Below are 22,310 nucleotides of genomic sequence, written 5' to 3' on the forward strand. Positions count from 1 at the left end.
CGGGACATCTCCATGAAGCTCTCCTGGAGGTACTCTGAAAGCCTTTGCAGAAGGTTTCTGGGGAGGGCTGCCTTATTTTGTTCTCCACGGTAGGACACTACCACGCCAAGCCAGTAGCAAGTATTCTGGAATCACTGCAGCACAAAACATGGCAGTGAATGGTCCTGGGTTTTGGTCGCATTCAAGCAACATTCGGTCTATATCTTTCTACGTTAGCCTCAGGAGAGTGATATCATTCATGGTCACCTAGTTGAAATAGGGGAATTTTTGAAAGGGAACAGTAAAAGGACCCCATTCATGCTGGGCTGTTTGTGCCATCCTGGAGAACAGCCATGTGGCAGGGGGAGGGGTGAAGGGATCATCCCAAAGAATAGCCACGTGGTGGGGTGAGGGTAGATGTGTGCTGCACATCCACCCAAAAACCACAACCGCTCCTTTTAAATGTGAAACCCAACCCATTGCTTGCTATGAGAAAGGATGGTGCTGCAGTTTGAAACCATTCCCACATTTTATGCGTAAGAAGCCAACCCTTCATACCCTGTGCCTTACCATGACTGCCTGGAAACCGAATTCTGTTGCTCAGCTGTGTGTGATGTGTCACCATACCGGCAGGCTCTCAATATAAAAGGCAAAATGTGACTTTGTACCCAACGCACATGTGCTGTCTGCTGTGAATTGCTTGATTCACTGTGAAAGAGTATCACATTTCTGAGAAAAAAAAGGATCATCTTATATTTTATTCTCCCTTTTTATCTCCCCCCAAGGTGCAAATGTTTCTACACTACCCCCATCATCTCCATCCCTGAGGTTACTGCAGATTAGAAGGCAAAAAAAAAAAAACCCACACTCGTGATGACATGTTTTCCAAGTTCATGCAGTCCTCCTGCACTGATCGGGCACAGCTGAATGCATGGAGGCATTCAGTATTAAAAGCCAGGAAAGCATTAAGTGAGCACGAAGAGCAGAGGCAGGAGCCTGAAGAGCGAAGGCAGGAGATGATGCTGAGGCTACTGGGGGAGCAAATGGACATGAACAAGCATCTGGTGTTGGCTTTCCTGCAGCTCCAAGAGCACAGACCACTGCTGCATCCATTGTATAGCCGCCTGACCTCCTCCCCAAGTTCCATATCCTCCTCACCCAGATGCCAAAGAACGCGGGGGGGAGGGAGGAAGGCTCCGGGCACCCAGCCACTGCACTCCAGAGGATGGCCCAAGCAACAGAAGACTGTCATTCAAACAGTCCGATTTGTAGTATAGCTATAAAAAGCAATGTGGCCTTGTCCTTCCCTCCTCCCCACCCCACCCGGGCTACCTTGTCAGTTATCTCACTTTAAAAAAAAAAAAAAAAAAAAAAAGAAGAAGAATGCATGGTTTCAAAACAATAGTCACTTTATTTTGAAGGGGGGAGGGAGGGTGGTTTCGTCACAGAGAATTAAAATCAACCGGGGGGGGGCGTGGTTTGCAGCAAGGAGAAATACACACAACGGTCACACCGTAACCTGGCCAGTCATGAAACTGGTTTTAAAAACCTCTCTGATGTGTAGCATGCCTAGCTGTGCTCTTCTAATCGCCCTGGTGTCTTGCTGCTCAAAATCGGATGCCTGGCGATTTGCCTCAACCCCCTAACCCACCATAAACGTTTCCCCCTTACTCTCTCAGATATTATGGAGCACACAGCAAGCAGCAAGAGCAATGGGAATGTTGGTTGCGCTGACATCTGACCTGGTCAGCAAACAGCGCCAGCGAGCTTTTAAATGTCCAAAGGCACATTCTACCACCATTCTGCACTTGGTCAGCCTACAGTTGAACTGCTCCTTACTACTGTTCAGGCTGCCTGTGTAAGGCTTCATGAGCCATGGCAGCAAGGGGTAGGCTGGGTCCCCACGGATAACTATTGGCATTTCAACATCCCCAATGGTAATTCTGTAGTCTGGGAAGTAAGTCCCTTCTTGCAGCTGCTCGAACAGCCCAGAGTTCCTAAATATGCGAGCATCATGCACCTTTCCCAGCCATCCCACACTGATGTCAGTGAAATGTCCCTTGTGATCCGCCAGTGCTTGCAGCACCATTGAGAAGTACTCCTTGTGGTTTATGTACTGGTTGGCAAGGTGGTCCGGTGCCAAGATGGGGATATGCGTTCCGTCTATTGCCCCACCACAGCAAAGCCATCCACTATGACCTGCACATTTCCCAGAGCCACTACCTTGATAGCAGCTGCTCAGTGATTGCATTGGCTACTTGGATCACAGCAGCTCCCACAGTAGACTTGCCCACTCCAAACTGATTCCCAACTGACCGGTAGCAATCAGGCGTTGCAAGCTTCCACAGAGCTATCACCACTCGCTTCTCAATGGTCAGGGCAACTCTCATCTTGGCATTCCTGTGCTTCATGGTGGGGTAAAGCAACTCTCAGAGTTCTAGGAAAGTGGCCTTACGCATGCGAAAGTTTCACAGCCACTGTGAATCATCCCATACCTGCAACACTATACGGTCTCATCAATCTGTGCTTATTTGCCTGGCCCAGAATCAGCTTTCCACTGTATCAACCAGCCCCACTGCCGCCATGATGTCCCAATTGCCATAGTCCGTGCTTTCAGGAACGTCTGTGTCCATGTCCTAATCAAAATCATCCTCGTGCTGGTGTCTCTTAACCCGGTTCTGCATATACTCCAGGATAATGCACAAGGTGTTTACAATGCTCACAACAGCAGCGGTGACGGTGAGCTGAGTGGGCTCCATGCTTGCCGTGGTATAGCGTCTGCAAGAGAGCAGGAGAGCAGAGTTGCAGTGGAAGCGGTGTATGATGACATTTAGCAGTCCTACTGCACCATCTGCTGACAGCAGCACCCAGGACACAAGAGCCGCAGTGACAGTGAGAGAGAAGAAAACATGCTCTATCCAGACTGGCAAAACTCAACTTGCACTCCAATGTGGGGTAAGGAATGATGAGGGGGCTGAGTAGATTTTGCACTCTGAGTAGTACATTTTGATGACAACTTTGTAAGGCTGAATTTATCAATGAAAATGTAACCTCTTTTGCTTGAGTTTGGACTTCAGTTTGTGTTTTTTCTTATAATGAGAAGCCTGTGTAAACGTTATATTATTGCAGCCTATAAGCAAACACAAGGGAATTAAACTTACAAACAAATGAGTCAAGTTCATGCCTAAATGGTTTGCCAGTGCCCCTTTTAAAGAAAAATATGAAAAATGTGCAATAAATTTAAGATATTTACCTCTTTTATGGAACTCAGATTTTCTGCAACCTCTGCCCAGAAATGAGGAAAGTAGGTGCAGATTCTAATGATGAGACCAATTCATGTGTTCCATCTCTTGAAGGACTGTTTAGTGGATACACTTGTATGAATTATATCTACTATTTATTTTATTTACGTGTATATAGAATTCTTTGTCTAAGTTTATGGCTGTGCAAGTAACCTGCTTGGCAGGGGAGATACTGCAAGTACTGAACAGCTCCTGTCCCAGTGTCTCCCTCACCCCGATCCTGGCCCTCCTTCCCTCTCCATCTCCCATCCTGACCACCATTCCTGTTCCTTTCATGTCACCATTCCTAGCCTCCCACCCATTCCCCTGCTTCCCCTGCCCTTGCTGTCTCTGGAATGCCCACTTCATTCTTTAAAAAGGTCACACCGTCCATGACTTCTTCATATTTCATTCCCTCCAGCTCCTGGCTCTTAGAGACTTGGATCCTTTCATCTGGTATTGCCTCTGCATCTGCCCTCTCTTTCAAGGCCTTTCCTTCTCTCACACTCCCCATCCCGGATCAGACAATGGTGAGAGTACTGGGATTCTCTCCTCCCCCATTCCTGTCTCTTATAACTCCTGCCTCTTTCCTTTTCCTACTCTTCTCCTCTTTGAACAGCATTCCATCTGACTCTCCTCCGCTCTCCCTCTCCAAGTCACTGTCATCTACCATCAACCCAATTCCCCCGCATCAGACTTCCTCTCTGATTTCAATCTCTAGCTTGCTCTCTCTCGCTTCCTGTACTCACAATCGCCACAAACCTTTGATGGCTTCAACTTCCACGTTGATGACCCATCCAACCCCTTAGTTGAACTTTTCCTTGCCCTAACCTCTTTGTTCAACCTGTAGTCTGGTTCAACTGTTTCACTCACCAGAAGGCTGTTCATTTGACTAGGTCTTCACCAAGCATTGCATTCTATCAGATCTCTCTTTTGCCAAGTTTCCCCCCTCTGACCCTCACCTGTTCTCTTTCAGCATCGTCCCTCAACCACACATAACCCAGGCCCTCTCATTTGACCTTTGAGCAACCCTCCCAATCCCCCCAATGTTAACTTCTCATCTACTCTCAGATATCTCCTTCCTGCCCTCTCTTTTCTTTCTTCCATTGATAGAGTGGTTGATTCTCTGTGTTTCACACTCCTGTACCCTTGACTCTTTTGCCGCTCTCCTCGAGCCCTGCTCCCCTAACCCCACCAACATCCACTTCTTCTACTCATGCTGTGGACCCTCTCTGGCAGAAATTCTGTGACCAGGATGACTTCCTCCATTCTCTCTTCTTTCAGTTCTGCCATCTTCCTAGCTAAACAACACGACTTCAACTAAACTGAATCCTATACAATCACAGACACTTTGTCATCATCTTTGATTCACTCTTCAAATTCTTCCCATCACCTCTTCTCTCTCCACGGAGTATCTCGATTTCTTTAAAAAAAAAAAAAAGTTGATAAAATATGACAAACTACCCTGCCCCTCAGCTTTTCTTCCTTTTTTCTTCTAAAACACTCACATTCTCCCTTGGCAAAGACACAGATATTTCTTGTCTGATCTCCTCCTCTAACCCCTCTCTAACTCCAGTGACCCCATCCTATCTTCTGATCTGCTTTACTCTTTTTCTTAACCTCTCAATCTTTGGCTTTTTCTCTTCACAATACAAGCAAACTTTAGTCTCTCCAATGTTAAAAAGCACCATCCTTGATCCTACTTGCCTCTCCAATTACAGACTCATCTACCTTCTTCCTTTCATCTCTAAACTTATTGGTTGTGCTGTTTATAATCGCTGTCTGGGGTTCCTCTCCTCTGATTCCATCCTAGAGACTCTCCAATTCAGCTTCTGCCCGCTGTATTCCACTGAAACCCCTCTACCCACGTTTCTAATGGCCTCTTTTTTCGTGGCCAAAGCTCAGAAGCAGTATTCCATCCTCATCCATCTTGACATGCCAGCCACCTTTGATCATGCTCTTCTTGAAATCTTCTCCTCCCTTGGCTTCCGTTACTCTGTCCTCTCCTGGTTCTGTTCCTACCTCTAATTGCTCAAGCAGCAATGTGTCCTTCCAAGGATCTTCCTCATTCCCCTTCCAACTTTCTGGGTGGGCTCCACAGAGCTCTATCCTTGGTCCCTTTCTCCACTCCTTCTATACCTTATCTCTGGATAATTTCTATGCTGATTAATAACAGACCTACCCTCTCTATTCCAGACCTGTCTCCTTCTGTCTAAACTAAAATCTCACTTGGTCTCTCTGATATCTCATGGATGTCTAGCCATCGGCTCAAACTCAACATGGCTAAAACAGAGTTCTTAATCTTCCCCCTCATTCCTTTTTCAATCACTGTGGACAACACTGCCATCCTGCCTGTCACTCAGGTCCATAATATAGGCATTATCTTTGACTGAGACCCTTCTCTAGGTCCTCCTATCCAGGCTATATCTAAATCTTGACAATTCTTTCTGCGTAACATCTCTAAGACATGCCCTTTCTTATCCATCCACACAGCTAAAACTCTTATCCAAATACTCATGATAGTTACTGCAACATTCTTCTCTTGGCCTTGACAAATGCAATCTTGCCCCACTCATATCCATTCGGAGCACTGTTGCAAAGGTCATTTTCCTAGTTCATTGCTTTGACCAGGTCAGCCCATTTTTTCAATATCTCCACTGGCTCCTCCTTCACTTTTGTATCAAACATAAGCTATTTGTATTCATTCTCAAGGCCCTTCACAGTCAATCCCCACCCTATCATCTCTCATTCATTATCAAGCCATCAGTGCTTGCTTCTGATTGAACTACGATTACAGCCTCCACAATCCATTTGTTTCAAACAACATTTCAAACAAGCACCTTTATGCTTTCTCCCATGCTGCCTCACACACTTGGGAAGTGCTCCCTGTCAACAACCACAAACTACCTCATTACCCACCTTCAAATCACTCCTTAAAATTCTCCTCTGCCAGGTAGTCTATAAAAAAAAATTGACAGTGGTTAGGCTGCTGGTGTTCTGAGTCCACTGCCTATCATACTAATCAATACTGTCTCAATGGGTTTCTTGTACTCCCGTTGGTCTTTCTATATCCATCAGTTGTCTCTGGTCTTATATGTATATATCCTTTGGGGATAGGGACCATCTTTTTGTTCTGTGTTTGTACAGTGCACCTAGCACAATGGGGTCCTGGTCCATGACTAAGGCTTCTAAGCACTGCAATAATACAAATAAATAATATTATGAATATATGCACACTTATACAAGAATAAAAGATAGGAGCCCACCTCAAGAAGCTTACAGTTTAAACCAGATCTTGAAAACAAAGGATAATAAGTGGGTGGAGGTACTATTTAATGGAGGATTACAGTAGTGATTAGCATGAAATATTCATTGTTATATACAAGTCTCTCAAATGTTCTTTTCTCTTTAGTATATTAATGTTCATATTTGTGAGGGTGGGGCTGAGGTTAGAATTGGAATATTAAACAAGAAGTAGCGTGACTGAGGACAATTTTAAAAAGAAAGTGAGCTCACATAGCACTATGAGGGAGCATGGGAAGAGGAGGAGCTACTTTGAGAGCATAACAGGCAAGCAGAGTTTAGAGAAATGGGTACTAGCGTGGGGGTAGGTAGTAGAGGTCAGACATCTCTGGACCACAAAGTTGAGGAAGTGTATAAATGTAAGGAAGAGGACTGAAAATAAATAAATAGACATTACATTATTTGACCAAGCAACAACGCCCGCAAAGAGTGGATAGGCTTCATCTCATTACTTTGCTTTATTGTTAAAGATAATATTTAAACGGACATACTGTTCCGGTATGAAGTCAAATTTGTTATATTAAGATTAAGTGGTTAAAATGAGAAATAATGCAATTTCTCCCTAAGCAAAGGGAAATATGTGAACACTCCCCTTGCTGGTTGGAGTAGACAGTGTGTACATTTGTACCCAACTGCTAATCTCATATTTTAAAATATAAAATGAAGATAGTAAATACTGCTTTTATGTACAAAAGAAAAAATACAGAGCTCCTGTTAATGACAATATCACAAATATTTTTTGTATAATTACACCTGCTCTCTCAGTCATTGCTATCATTTTAAAAAGCCAGCCTCTAAAATTTGCACCAAATGGTTAAAATGTCATTCATTATTATATGTATTACTGTAGTGTTATGGGCTCTAATTGATTTCAGTGTACTACTTGCTTTTAAAATGCACTGTAAAAATATATAGTAACAGATATACCATACCCCAAAGAGCTTATAATCTAAACAAGCAAGTCAGGAAAATATCAACTTTTTTATGCCCATTTTACAAACAGGAAACAGAGGCATAGTGACTAAGACCCAGTGCAACAAGGTGTTTGAGTAGATGAGTAATCCCATTAACTTCATGTTACCCATCTATTTAAACTTGTATTGGGACCTATATGACTTGTCCAAGGTCAAACAAAACGTCTATGGAATTGAACCCAGATCTCCAAGGCAGTATTTTAACCACATGACTATCCTTTGTCTAAGGAGAATAGGGTGAAATGAAAGTCATTGCTTCTGTGAAACATGTTAAGCTTCCTGCACATCTGAACAAGTCAAATAGCCAGGAAAAATTAGCTCCACTTTTTAAAGCATTCACTATTTCAGTCACGCCTGACCCAGACATAAAAATCAGGGGGGAAAAAATTCCTTTCCTGCAAAACACAGTATCTTTTACACAGTAGATCTTGTTTACTCAATGAGCCCAATCATGCCCTATAAATACGTCTTAGATGGTAAATGTATTTCTTCCTAATACATAGGTTAAAGACAAGCAACCACATATTCTAGTACTTTTCAGAACAATAAGCCACATAAACATATTTGATATTTACAAGACCTGTAGCACTGTACAGTAGTATTGAGGGTCCCAACTCTGAATTCCTTATGTTTCCACAGATCCCAGCTGGAGCTGGAATATATTATACTATACTCAGGCAACCAGTCCCTTTGAAGTCCATGGGAGTGATCCTGCAATTGTTTGCAGGACCAAGCCCTTAAAACCTAATCCTGCTCCCAGTAAGGACCAGATAAAACTCCCTGTGAAGGTTCCTTCCCCACTCTGAACTCTAGGGTACAGATGTGGGGACCTGCATGAAAATCTCCTAAGCTTACTTTTACCAGTTTAGGTTAAAACTTCCCGAAGGTACAAACTATTTTACCTTTTGCCCTTGGACTTTCGCTGCCACCACCAAACGTCTAACTTGGTTTTTTATTAGGAAAGAGCCATTTGGAAACGTCTTTCCCCCCAAAATCCTCACCAAAACCTTGCACCCCCCTTCCTGGGTGAGGGTTTTTTTTTTTTTTTTTAAACACACACCAAACCTTCCCAATTTGCATAGGTGACCACAGACCCAAACTCTTGAATCTTAAGAACAATGAAAAAGCATCCGTTTCTTAAAAGAAGAATTGTAATAGAAGAAAAGGTAAAAAGAATCACCTCTGTAAAATCAGGATGGTAAATACCTTAGAGGGTAATTAGATTCAAAACATAGAGAATCCCTCTAGGCAAAACCTTAAGTTACAAAAAGACACAAAAACATGAATATCCATTCGATTCAGCACAGCTTATTTTCTCAGCCATTTAAAGAAATCATAATCCAACGCATATCTAGCTAGATTACTTACTAAATTCTAAGACTGCATTCCTGTTCTGTCCCTGGCAAAAGCATCACACAGACAAACCCAGACCCTTTGTTTCTCCCCCCCCCTCCAGCTTTGGAAGTATCTTGTCTTCTCATTGGTCATTGTGGTTAGGTGCCAGCAAGGTTATCCTAGCTTCTTAACCCTTTACAGGTGAAAGGATTTTTCCTCTAGCCAGGAGGAATTTTAAAGGTGTTTACCCTTCCCTTTGACTTCAGTGGGAGCAGAACTGGACTACCAGATTAACATCTTTAGGGTAGGAACTGTTTTGATTACTTGTACTGTAAATATTTATTTTATAACACCAAACAATAATAAATAATGACTGTCACGTTGCGCTCAAGATGAACACAGAAATAGTTACATGAAGTTTGTTTACTATAAGTGCAGATTTAAAAAAAATGCTTAATTTATTTCAATGAAGAGTTGAAAAACACTAACATGTTCAGTGCTTCAAGTGTCTGAAAAAATTGTGCTTATTTGAAATTTAGACTTAAAATTAAATCATATTACATAACCCTTTTCCTGCTTTTTATTTATTTTTATTCATTTTAATAACCTGTTTAAGTTTTATTTAAGGTTTCTAAAAATAAACCATTATAGTATAACCTATTTTAAATGAGGAAAACAAGTACACAAGTTGTCAGTTTTCCAGAACTATGTTGTTAGCTATGTTTACAACAGATGCTGGAGGCAAAATGCTGTAGAATATATCTAAAGACAGCATGGATATGCTTTTGCCATTTGACAATGAATATATAATTTTTATGCATATTTCAACAGTTTAGTTCCCATACTCGAACAAAACAGAGCCTGATCCCACAGATGTTTACTATATGGGTTACTCAAGTTAGGAAGCATTTACAGAATCAGGTTGATAGGGCCTGTTCCTGCTCCCACTGAAGTCAAAGACTGCTCAAACTGATCTCTGTTGGAGTAGACAGGATACATACACAAGAAGTTGTTTCTCTTCCCCTCTTCTTTCCTCCTCCCCCCCCCCATGTACACAGACCTCTTTCCGAGTATTAGTTTTCGCCTATTACTGAAAAAACAGAATATGAACCCAATACAATTATTTTCTCACAGGATTTTACCAACTAAGCAGATGCAAGGTTCTCAAACATAATTATTCACAATTTTTTCCAGACTTAGTCAACTCTCTGCAGCTTTATTTTCTCGCATTGTACAATTTCAGTATACTATATTAATATTCTTACAAAATATCACCATAGTAATTTAGCTCTCTCAGATTACCAAAAACACATTCATACCACGATGGGTTTATACTGCATTCTTTGTATTCCTCTGAACTTTTTAAACAGTACTCATTAATCCCTATGTAAATTAACATACTAACATATTAACATACATATTAACAAAATGTTAATATTGCAAAAAAAAATGCATATTATAGATCTTTATTAATTGTTTTAACATGTAACCACAATTCTTTAAGAGATCTTAATTCTCTCCAGAATGTGTTACATTTTGATTCCATGTGTTCCCTCTGTTTCAATAATAGCACTGTAGTAGAATAGCGAAAACATTCAAATAAGCACACAGTGTTTATTAAATTTTCAGATAAAGTCTCAAGGTATTGATTTTTTTAAAGTGGATACATCTGACATTTTATTAGCACTGCAATGACCATCTTCTCTGAGTCAGATGCAAAATAAGGGGATTTAACTGCTTTGTTTTTACACCACCACTAATAAAATACTGTACAGAAGGAAATGTATTTCTAAATCAAAGTACTCCAAATTTGTGAAAAAAGATCTGTTAATACTATTTAAATTTTCCTTAATAAAAAAGAGATATTTACTGTAAAGCATAATCTACTTTAAAAATGTAGGAAACTAAAAGGTCTACAACATACTGCTTTTATTCACTTTTATGGAAATGGAAAACATTGAAACCTGGATATCTACAAGCAATTATATTTTTAAACACCCATGACATCAGCATTTGTTGAACTTTCAGTGTATTTTGCTAAGGCTGGTATTTATTATGTTTTTCCAAACACTAAATACCTATAGTTTGGCTTGAAGTTCACAGAAACTTTTTAAAAAAGTCAGCTAAATACCTAAGGCAGTATTTGATTAAATTAAAACTTTTATCCTTTACCATCTATAAAAAGGTTTAAAAAAAAAAAAAAAGACCTACTAGCACAATTTGTATTTTTCCTATACTGCAGATATTCCTCTAACACAGAAGCTGCTCATCTTTAGTAAAGTACTATATTTACTATGTAACTAGAACAAAAGAGGGAAAGGCAAGTAAACTTCTAATTACTATACTATATTCCCTATATATTTGAAAGGCATGATATAGTTCATATCTTGTTCATATGATGATTACCACCAATTTACAAGCTTAAAACTGGCTGCATAAAATTATTTCTGAAACCTTTACTTGAACTTTTATATGACCCTATAACATGATACAGAACCTCAGAATTTGAACCTACTTCTAACCCTATTAATGCTGTATTCCGCTGCAAAATAAATGCCCAAGTCAAGGATTTCTCTCAGCTTGGCTCATCTTTCCCCTGCTTGGCTTCAGACTCGCTGGATAAATTACAGTAGGGGAGGGAGCTTTGAGAAATAATCGCACCAGATGCATTAGGAAATACATACGAGAGAAAAACTAGACAAGCTTCATTTATTTAGAACCTCTGTATCTCAGCTGCAGCAATAGACGGGACCTTCTATAACAATGGCCTCTTGGCTTACAAGCCAGGCTTCGTTTATGCGTTTATTTAAACACACACACACACACACACACACTTGTATTCTCAGTTCTGTGACTGGATGATTTTCCACTTCAGGTAGCTCCGGGCCAATTCCATCAGCAATACAACTCAGTCTTCCTGGAGTTCACGTGCAATTTCCAAGATACAAACAGACTCAACCTCCACACGGAATTTGCACTACAAGATTTGCACTGCAAAGGGGTTTGCCCAAAATAGAAACTAGCAAGATTTGCCTTAAAAAACCTGAATGTTTTATACTTCTTTCCATACTTGACTCAACAGTTCTCTAACCTTAGGACAGCTCCTAAACCAAAATCAATCCAAACTCAATATTGCCTTATTTGGAAAGAAACAACATTAACTTGGTAGAAAAACCAGACATTCGTCATGTACACATCTATATGCCAGCCAGTTGAAAGTAATATTCTCAAAAAACTGGTTTTCCCCCGATACTTGCAGTCACCAGGTCAAAAAAGGTGGGGAAAAACTGCTGTGCAACTAGAAAGTTTCATTCTCCAATGTAGTCCCTCGGAAGCGGAGGAGGTGGCTCAGGGCTTTAGAAACATCACAATCAAAATAATAATTATAAGGCACCTGATACCTAAGAGGGTTGTGCTTTTAAAAAAAAAAAAAAAGTTATTTTTAAAGAGGTACGGTCTGCCAATCTGATGCACAACGTCCAAGGCGTGTAGCCTGCAGGGAACACATCACTGCGCCTATTGACAAATTAAATCTTAAGGGATGCACAGAAGAACGATCTCTCACAAGCGCAGAGATGAACTAACCTCTTATCTTCCAATTTACTACTTTAGGGGGATCTTGACCCGTCCCCCGGCAAACACATACCAGTAGATGCGCGAGCGCGCGCGCGCACACACACACACACACGTTAGATACTTGCTCTGGCTCCTCGGAAAGTTTTGAAGTTTGGTTTCCTCTCCTCCCCCACCCCCCACCAGCGCTGCCCTCTCCCTTGCCCTAGTTTCGGGGGACCTACCTGTTCTCTGGAAATACAAGGCAACGAGGGTCTCCTGGACATTTTGCAGTTGCTGTGGCAGCTGGTTGGCATTTCCCCTAAGGACACACAGCTAGACCTCCTCCTGGGTCTGATCACAGGCACTTTCTCCTCCACGCTGGGAAGCCGCGGGTGGTGATGCTGCTGCTGCACTCCCCGGCTCTGAGCAGAGAAGATGCCGCGCTGCCAACCCAGCAGTGCCAGGAGGCACCCGGCCACCCCAACGGAGCCGGCCAGCAGCGGCCTGAGGCTTGGGGGCAGCGAGCTGAGGCTGGTGAGCGAGACCAGCCAGACCAGGCTGGAGAAGACCAAGACCAGGAGGCTTCGGCGGAGCTTCAGGGTGCTCTGCAGCAGGGTCAGCACGGCCACCGAGCCCAGCACGGTCAGCAGCCGGCCCGCCACCATCTGCAGCTCGGCGGGGCCCTGCGGCGAGTCTCGGTGCCCTTCGGCGGGTAACAGCCACTGCAGCGCCACGAAGTCCCCCGAGTAACAGCAGAGGGGCAGAGCCAGCAGCCACCAGAGGCTGGTGGTGCCGCCGCCGGGCTCCTCGCGCTTGTCCCGGGCCAGGTAGCAGGTGAGGAAGAAGAAGGCACAGGCGATGCTGAAGAGGGGGCTGAGGCAGTGGGACAGTCCCAGCAGGGTGCGGAGCGCCGAGGGGCCCCAGCAGCCGCTCTCGCCCTGCCGGCCCCAGGGGCTGCTCCGGCCGTAGGAGAGCAGGAGCGAAAGGACAAAGGCAACCAGGGCGCCCAGGCTGAGCAGAGCCCGGGGGGAGGCGGCGGGGAGCAGCAGCAGGGAGAGGAAGCCCCAGGGGGGGTCCTGCCTCAGGGGGGCCACGCAGCTCTTCACGTAGCCGTTCCGCAGGCTCTCCGGGCCGCTCCCGGGGCGAGCGAGGGGGGCAGCCGCCCCGCCGCCGTCCGGCGGCTGGGGGAGTTTGCTAGGTCCATGCTGGGAGGCGGCGGCGGCGGCGGCTTCTCTCTCTTCCCTCATGGTGGTCTGGGGAAAGCGTGGGTCTCGTCAGCTCCGTCTCCTCCTGCCTGGCGCTGCCTGCCTCATCTCCGCCCGGGAAAGGCTCTCGGGTCAGCCGCGGGCTCCTCTCCCCGACTGAGCGGCGGAGTCTGGAGCATGGTGGGTAACGAAGGGGAAAGCGAGAGAAGGTAAAAAAAAAAAAAAAAAAAGTCTCTGCGCGAGGCGGCTCGGCAGTGGGGGCTCGCTGTCGCCTCCCCGCGCCCACCGGCTGCAACGGCGGCGGCTGGCAGAGCCCTGGAGGGGGAGGGGGCGAACGGGACAGAGCCTTCGCTGCTACCTCCTGCAACGGCACACGGCGTGCGCGGAAGCGGCGGCGGCACGCGCCTAAAGAGCGGTCGGACTCTAACGGCCGCCGCACAGTAGCGGTCGTCGGCCCGCCGGGCCGAGGACTCGGGAACGCGCGCGCGCGCGGGCGCGCGCCCCAGCGCTGGCGGCTCCGCTGCCGGGGTGTGCTCGAGCGCGCGAGCCCCCGGGGCGGGGGGGGGGGGAGGGGAAGGGTTGCAGCGCCCAGCGGGCAGCGTCTGGCACCCCCTAACTAGTAACTAGAGTCGTTCTGCGGACTCCCCTCCCCCCCCCACTCTGACTCTTACACAAGCTGTCGGCCCGAGGTGTGCGCGCGGCTCGTAGCTCTTACTCGGACTGGGCCCCCTGCCTGCACGGGCTGGTCCCGTGATCCGGGATCCCCGCTCCCAGAGCGCAGGGAAGCCGCATTTTCACCTGCAAACAGGGCTGTGAGAAGTTCGGCACACCCATATGAAAATCTAGACGGGCATGTTTAGGCAGCCCCTCTTAAAAACGGTGGCCGCACAGCGTTTGGAGTGAACTGGACAGATGACCCCGCTTTTGCTCTTCCTTGCCTTTGAACGCTACCTTTCCTCGCGCTTCTGTTTTTCGTTTTTACTCGCTTGCCTCGCTCCCAGCACAAATTGAAGGCGTTTATAATCTTTCAACGGCCTGAAGCTGTAAATAAGGACATTGGGGCAAAAACCTAGGCACATTCAAATTGATTTTTGGAGAGGTAGTGGGAAAGCGGTATATATTTGCTTTAAAATGTACTGGCTCTGGGAAATAGGTGGCATGCGTAGAAAGAGAATTAGAGGCTTTTCCTTGCTATAAAAATACATGAGGAGGAGGTTTGGCTTGCAGTAATTTCTCTTGGTTCTTTCAGTTTTTGACATAATGTTTACACATGTATAAATGAGATTAAATTGTTAAACCAGGCTTGAAGAGCCACAATACAAAGTTTGCTTAATTTACTTTTTAAAAAATTCATATGAAGCTTCCCCATCACTATTGGAGTACCTAGAAGCCATAAACAATATAAATACTTCAAGCAACTAAGCATTCTTTTCTTTTCCACTTAATCCTCAACACCCCTCTCAGCTGACTGCCTGGTGACAGTTGCAGTCTCTGATCTCCTTTTCAGTTCTTTTTATGAGATGGCCATGAAACCTCTAAAGAACCTGTAATAATTTAGCTGTGGTAATGTTTTATAATTAAATACCGTAACAAGAAGGACATGATCCTGCACCTCATTTGAGTAATCCTTGAAGACCTCATCCTCCAAGCATTTACACATGTGCTTACCTTTATACCTGTTTAACTCCCATTGGTTGTACTATGGCCCTGATCCTATCATTGGGGCTTGGCACAAACACAAAGATCTGACCAGGTTCAACAACTAGCAGAATCAGGGCCTTGGTGACATTGAAAGAAAAAAGGATTTTTAAAAAATAAACACAGTTATGATTCAACTGAGTCTTTAATGGTATTATGTTTTCTTAATCTGGGGAAATTTCTCATTTTTTACTTAAATATGTATTCAGCAAAGTGTGCAGTCAGAAGTGTTCATAGTATAAGTCTTTGCATTACACGTAAAATGATGATGTAGTGAAGTCACAGATGTGCACCTAGGATTGAAAGTTACATAAACTATCTTGCAAATTAAATTCTTGGAAAGAACAGATTTAGGGCCCCATACCAAAAGTCTTTCTTACATGGCTAGTCCTTCAGAAGTGAATGTAATTAATTGCTTTTAGGGCAAGATTTTAAGTATTTGGCAACTAAAAGGCACAGACAGGCATCTACTGGGATTTTCAAAAGCGCAACTTTTAAAATTTTGTCCTTTAGGCCTTGTCTACACACAAAAGTTTTTTCCAATTTAACTAAATTCATTAAACCAGTGTAGTTTGTGTGTAGACAAGGCCTTAGGACCCATTCCTGCAAATGCTTACATATGTGCTGTACACATGAAGTAATGTTTTCAGAATAAGAGCCTATGACTCAATAATGTGCACAAAAGTCATCTAGCAGGATTACTGAAGGGATTGAAGAGTTCTACAACAGCATTCAGTGTAACCAAAATGAAAGTTTCAAATTTGGAAAGTACAGCAGAGGCAAGAAACTGATATTTACCATCTTAATCAGAAATAACAAACAGTACCGAATTACAAATACCTTTTAAAGATCTTACTTTTAGAATAACTGGAGTTCACAAGAAATTGGAAAGAAGCAACCCTTTGCTTTCCAGAAAGCAAATCAAATTGGTGGAGTCTTTAGTGTTCTCGTACCACAGCTTTCTTGTGGAAAGCTCAACATTTCCTTGAAAGAAGGATTTAAATCCTGTGTTAGTATACATGTTATCAGTATCATTCTTCAGAACCCATATTGGAAATAATATTTTAAAAATAAGGGAAAAAATACTTTCTCCCAACACATATCTAGTCAATGCTACATTTTTGCATTTAGCTTTACTCACATGAGTAAGTACTATTAACATCAATAAGACTATTCATGAGTAAAGTTAAGCATCTGCATAAATGTTGGCATGACCGAGGGCTAATATTATAAAGTGAACTGCATTCTGACTATACAAGTATCCTTCAATATTACGTTCTGTTTAATTAAGCTTTAAGTAGACACTCATGGAAGGGCATTCTTACTGAAATAAAGTAAGTTAGACAGTATAATCAATATAAAATATTTATTTTACTTACATGTTTGTCTGCATGGGCTTGTTTTGTAACTATTACGTCTACCCATGGAATAATTAAACTTGATTACAGTGAGATTTCTGTGCATAAACCATCTGAACGAATTTGAACAGAGTTTAATTACTTCATAAATGAGCTGTCCTAACCCCAAGGCTACAGAATCATTCTAACACGTTCACTTGCCCAATTCATATTTAATGATTCAGTTACTTAATTGAAGTGGAACAACTTCAATAGGAGAGATTGAGGTAGCCCTCAATCAGAATATTCCATAGAATAGTGGTCAGAGCACTCATTTTAGGGGTGGCTGATCCCGCTTCAAATCCCTTCTCTTTGTCAAACAGTGGGAGTCCCCCATATCCTGTGGAGTACCCTGTGCACTAGTTAAAGATTATAAGGGAGGTGGTCATCCTCCTTTGGCTGTTTTGTTTCAGGCCCCATATGGGATTTAGGCGTTCTGCTACCTATCTTCCCCTAGTTTGTGGATTACAAGCAAAGCAAGGCACCTCCCTGCAGCCCAGATTTAGGTACATATCTTTGTGAGAGAGGTGGGGCCTACCACACACCTGTCTGTTCAGTGTTTCCCAGTGGCTAGCTTAGATTATCCCTGCCTAGCATTCTGGCTTTGTGGATCAAAGTCTAGGGTGTCTGTCTGTCCCTATTCCTTATACAGGAGCCTAGGCACCGAAGGGTATGTTTATACTACCCGTCAGATCGGCAGGTAGTAATAAATCGACCCCCGAGCGCTCTCCCGTCAACTCCTGTACTCCACCACCGCGAGAGGCGCAGGCAGAGTCAACGGGGGAGCGGCAGCAGTCAACTCACCGCAGATAAGACACCGCGGTGAGTAGGTCTAAGTACGTTGACTTCAGCTACGTTATTCATGTAGCTGGAGTTGCGTAACTTAGATTGATCCCCCCTCTAGTGTAGACCAGGCCTAACTCAGGCTTTGTTGTTCCTGTGATTTTTTCTAGACTCCTGAAAAAAAAGTTAGGCGCAAATGACTCTCAGCATCGCAGTGCCTAAATCCCTTTGTGGATCTGGACCTTTGTTTTTAAACTTTTCTGTTCAGTGTAGAAGCTAATATTAACATAATTTAACACCTGTTCCAGATGTGCACTAAGATATGTCAACAGGTAGTACCAATTCTAGTGTAACTTGTATGCAATGTTGTGGTAGCCATGTTGGTCCCAAGATTTAAAGGCAGTATCTTTTATTGGACCACTCTGTTGGTGAGAGACAAGCTTTTGAGTTTAGTAAATGTCTACTAAAGTTAACTAAACTCAAAAGCTTGTCTGTCTCACCAACAGAAGTTATCTAATAAAATATATTACCTCACCCACCTTATCTCTCTTGTGTAACTGACATTTTCAGTTGTATGAAAATAAGTAAAGATAAACTGAATTATTATAACTTAATCATTTAGCAACAAGATTAAAAGAATATTACACCTCCAAACACCAGGAAAAAAAGCAAGTTTGTTGTGCTTATGAGTGTCAGGTTTTGCACATCCAAAATCATTCTTGCTTATTCAGCATAGTTTTTCAGAGTATGTACCTGCAGGCAAAAACCCAAGCATGCCTAAATATATTTACAGGCCTACACTATCTGGTAACACACTCTGTTTTTACTTATTGAATAGCTAGGTGATATTTATTTCACCCCACAGGTAATTCTAGACAGGCTCTTTTGATTATCTCAAACTTAACTCCATATAACAGCATGTTCTGTTCCTTTAAAAACAGGTGTAACCTGGGGTCTTGGCTCCCTAAAGGCCACACACCCTGGCTGGGTGTAGTTCCCTGAGGGAGCACCTGACTGAGGGGGCTAATGTGATTAGAAGTAAGCAAGGTTGGCTGGGAGTTGTAAAACAGGCGACAGGAATTCTCAGTGTTTGGAGTGAGGAAGGTTCTGGTGATAGCATCAGCTAACTGTTGCTCAGAGGCCAGTTGTTCCCTGTAGAGAAGGATATATAGAAAACTCCTAAGAAGGTTCTAGGAAGGGAAGGGCTTGACACGAGGAGGTGTGCGGTTTCTAGGCAGGAAAAACTTTCAATTCCTCTGAGCAAAAGGGAGAAGAAAGCTGTGTTGGTGTCAAGCGTAAAAAGCTGTAGCTGCACCTGCTCAGTACTGCTGACACCTTAATGAGTCAGCTAGGCTGCCTGATGAACTGTCTTGCTGGATTGTCTGAGAAGACCAGTTCTTAAGCCCAGCAGCAATAGTTGACTGGCTGTTCAATGCCTATGCCTTCTCTGTCCCTCCCCACTCCCATTTTCTGTCCTTTTCTCTCCAAGCCCAACTCCTGCTTTGTTCCTCCATGGCTTCAGCCCAGATCCTGCTCTACACCCAGCCTTGTTCCCGACCAGTCCTGTACTAGCCTTGCTCCTGCCTCAGAACCAGCCCTGTTCCTGCTTTCCCTGATTCTGGGTAATCCCGTTCTGACCCTTGCTCTGGCATTTGTACTCTAGTGGTTCTGATCTTCAGCCCTTGTTCTGGCTCTGTCTCGTTCCTTGGCTCTGGGCAATCAGACTGTGACCTCTAAGTCTGACTGCCTGTTGCCTGCTCCAATGATAGAGAACCCTGGGAACTTTTTCCCCCCTCTATCAGGGCTCACCAACTAAGTGGTAAGATTTATCAGGCAATAGCCTGGGAAGGGGCAGCAGTTGTCAGGCCACTTGCAAGCCTTGAGTTGCGAACAGGCAAGTTATATGGACGCATGGTTCACCAAATTCAGGACACAGGGGCCCGGCTCCAGCAATGTTCGGGGCTGGGTCTCTCCCTTGGCCCTGCCTGCTACCCACCAGCCTCCCCTCGAGTGTCCTTGCCTGCACCCTGAGCAACAGGAGACTGCCCTGCCGCTTCGTGCTGCGCTCCTTTGCTGGCCGCTGCCAGCTACAAAAGGGAGCAGCGCTGCCTGCAGAGGGAAGAGGGGATGAGGCGCACGTGATGGCAGCCCCACCCACCACAGGGTCGGCAAGGGGGTTTCCTGGACCTGAGAAGGGCCCAGCCCCTAGGAGCATCTGCAGTGATGGTGCTGCTGGGGTGGGGGAGAGGGCTGGGGGGACTGTGGAGTCCTCCTCTCTGGCCCCAGCCCCAGAGCAGCCTGTCTGCACCCCAAACTCCTCATCCCCAGTCCTGCCCCACCCCAGAGCCCGCACCCCCAGCCAGAGCCCTCAGCCCCTCCGCACCCTAATCCTCTGCCCTAGCCTTGAGCCCCCTCCTGCACCTCATCCCTGGCCCCACCCCGCAGCCCTCACCCCCGCATTCCAACTCTCCGGCCTAGCCCTGAGCCCCTCCCACACCCCAAACCCCTCATCCCCAGCCAGAGCCCTCACCCGCCCTGCACCTCTACCCTCTGCCCCAGCCCTGAGCCCCCTCCTGCACCATGAACCCCTCATTCCCAGCCCCACCCTGCAGCCCTCGCCCCAACCCTCTGCCCTAGCCCTGAGCTCCTCCCACACCCCAAACCCCTCATCCCCCAGCCCCAGCTAGAGCCCTCATCCCCCCCTGCACCACAACCCTCTTCCCCAGCCCTGAGCCCCCTCCCACTCTCCTAACCCCTCGGCCGCACCCCATTAGTTTTGTTATGTGTACCAATATGTAAGTGGGGGAGGGATGGGACTTGGACCCATTCTGGGCACCACCAAAAATTATATAAACCTGCCACCCCTGGTTGTGAAGGACTAGAGAGAGAGCTCCAGAAGCCTATGGATGTCAAGATATGGATAGGAGCATTGTCCTGAAAGAGTATTGAGATATACGTTTGCTTTGATAATAAAGCAGATCCTGGGATGGTAAACTTCTTGTTGGAAATACTGTTACAGTGTGTGTGGGTTTTGTTATTGCTTTTTGCCAGATCTGAAAGGAGTGGAACAGGTGTTTTGGCACCCAGAGAATGGGGAGTTGGGACAAACCCTATTAGACTCCTTAATAACACAAGATATTAAAATATTTGTCTGAAATTTGGCCCTCTCTCTCATGGTTTCAATACTTTCAAGTTAGACATTATGCTTCTCACTTTTTCAAAGAAATGTTCTTCTACAGAATGCTAACTTTAATAGAAGTGATGGCATCTTGTCAAGTAAGAAACAAAAATTATAACTAATCAATCATTTTAGACAACTTTCCTAACCAAAAAAGTCCATATAGGATATTCTGGGTAAAGAAGCTGGATAGACAAATTACCCCAGAGGAATGAGATCTGATCTGGAAAAGAAGGCTACCAACCTGTCTGTAGCATGACAAAAGAAAATTTCTTGAAGAGACTGTTCCAATGGTACCTGGCTCCTGTCAGGTTTAGAGAGAGAGAGAAAGAGCGTGAAGGGAGATGACTGTTGGAGAAAGTATGGTAAAAGATTTTATGCAAATATAGTGTACGTGTCCAATCGCTAGAGAATATCAGATGTGAATTAGTAATCAAATATTACAAATTGTTAGCTATTTATTACCAAAGCATAGGTCTGGTGAGGTGGTTGGGGACTGCTTGGCCATGGCCCAATAACTTTTTGGGACACCACAGCCAAGTCTGGGACCAGCAGGCATTCTGGCAATGACAGTTAGAAAGGGATCAGTGCTGGATATTGCTGGGGGGAAGGCCCTGCCTGCACATTGTGGTGAGAGCCAATGGGCCAGCATATGGAGCTGAGCCACCCCGTGGGATAGGAGCTACTGCAGAGTGAGTGGGGAGTGCGGTCACTCTCCAACCCGTGGAGACCTTCCACACACTGCAGGCAGGTCCCAACCACTCTGCATCATGTGCTGTGGTGGCAGGAGTTGACCTTTCCCCAGGTGGCCTCCTTCACTCACACTTTAAATGGTGCTGTGCAGCCTCTGCAAATGATCTTCTGGTAATCTTCCTGTGGCTTTCTAGGGGAAATGGTCACACACAAGGAAATGAAGAATTAATCTCTCATCTTCTATTAGCCGCTAGGCCAGGAGTGGGCAAACTTTTGGGGCCAAGGGCCACACCTGGGTAGGGAAATTGTATGCAAGGTCGGGGAAAGGGGTTGGGGTATGGGAGGGAGTGCGGGGTGTGGGAGGGGATGTGGTGTGCAGGAACAGGCTCAGGGCCAGGGATGGGGCAGAGGAGGGGTGCAGGGTGTATGAGGAGGCTCAGGGAAAGGAGTTGGGGTGCAGGAGGGGTGCGGACTGTGGGAGGGAGCTCAGGGCAGGAGGTTGGGGTGCAGGAGGGGTGTGGGGTGCGATGGGGGCTCAGGACACAGAGTTGGGGTGCAGGAGGGTTGTGGGGTGTGGCAGGGGGTTGGGGTGCGACAGGGGGCTCAGGGCAGGGGGTTGGGGTGCAGGAGGGTTGTGGGGTGCAGCAGGGGGCTCAGGGAAGGGAGTTGGGGTGCAGGAGGAGTGCGAGGTGTAGGCAGGGGGCTTAGGGCAGGGAGTTGGGGGGCAGGGTGCAGGAGGGGTTTGGGGTGCAGGCTTCAGCCCAGTGCCGCTTACCTAAAGCGGCTCTGGGGTGGCAGCGGCACACACCAGGGCCAGGGCAGGATCCCTGCCTGCCTGCCTATCTGCCCTGACCCCACTCTGTGCTGCTCTGGGAAGTGGCTGGCACCCACATCTCTGTGTGGCCCCGAGGGGGGGCGCACGCACAGGG

The 22,310-nt window shown here is 45.3% G+C and overlaps 1 protein-coding gene and 1 long non-coding RNA gene across 2 annotated transcripts in view; one reads left to right on the forward strand and one right to left on the reverse strand.

Annotated features, from left to right (window-relative positions):
- Nucleotides 1–15,453, reverse strand: part of PDE3B (phosphodiesterase 3B) — a 276,021-nt gene extending 260,568 nt beyond the window's left edge. Inside the window, exon 1 of the mRNA XM_038405653.2 lies at nt 12,670–15,453. Coding sequence (XP_038261581.1) covers nt 12,670–13,674 — 1,005 coding nt within the window. The 5' untranslated portion in view covers nt 13,675–15,453. The remainder of the gene's footprint in view (nt 1–12,669) is intronic.
- The window catches only part of LOC122460840, a 28,600-nt gene continuing 19,821 nt past the window's right edge, over nt 13,532–22,310 (forward strand). Inside the window, exon 1 of the long non-coding RNA XR_006282394.1 lies at nt 13,532–13,841. This is a non-coding gene — a long non-coding RNA (uncharacterized LOC122460840). The remainder of the gene's footprint in view (nt 13,842–22,310) is intronic.

Source organism: Dermochelys coriacea, chromosome 6 (genome assembly GCF_009764565.3).
Source record: "Dermochelys coriacea isolate rDerCor1 chromosome 6, rDerCor1.pri.v4, whole genome shotgun sequence".
NCBI lineage: Eukaryota > Metazoa > Chordata > Testudines > Dermochelyidae > Dermochelys > Dermochelys coriacea.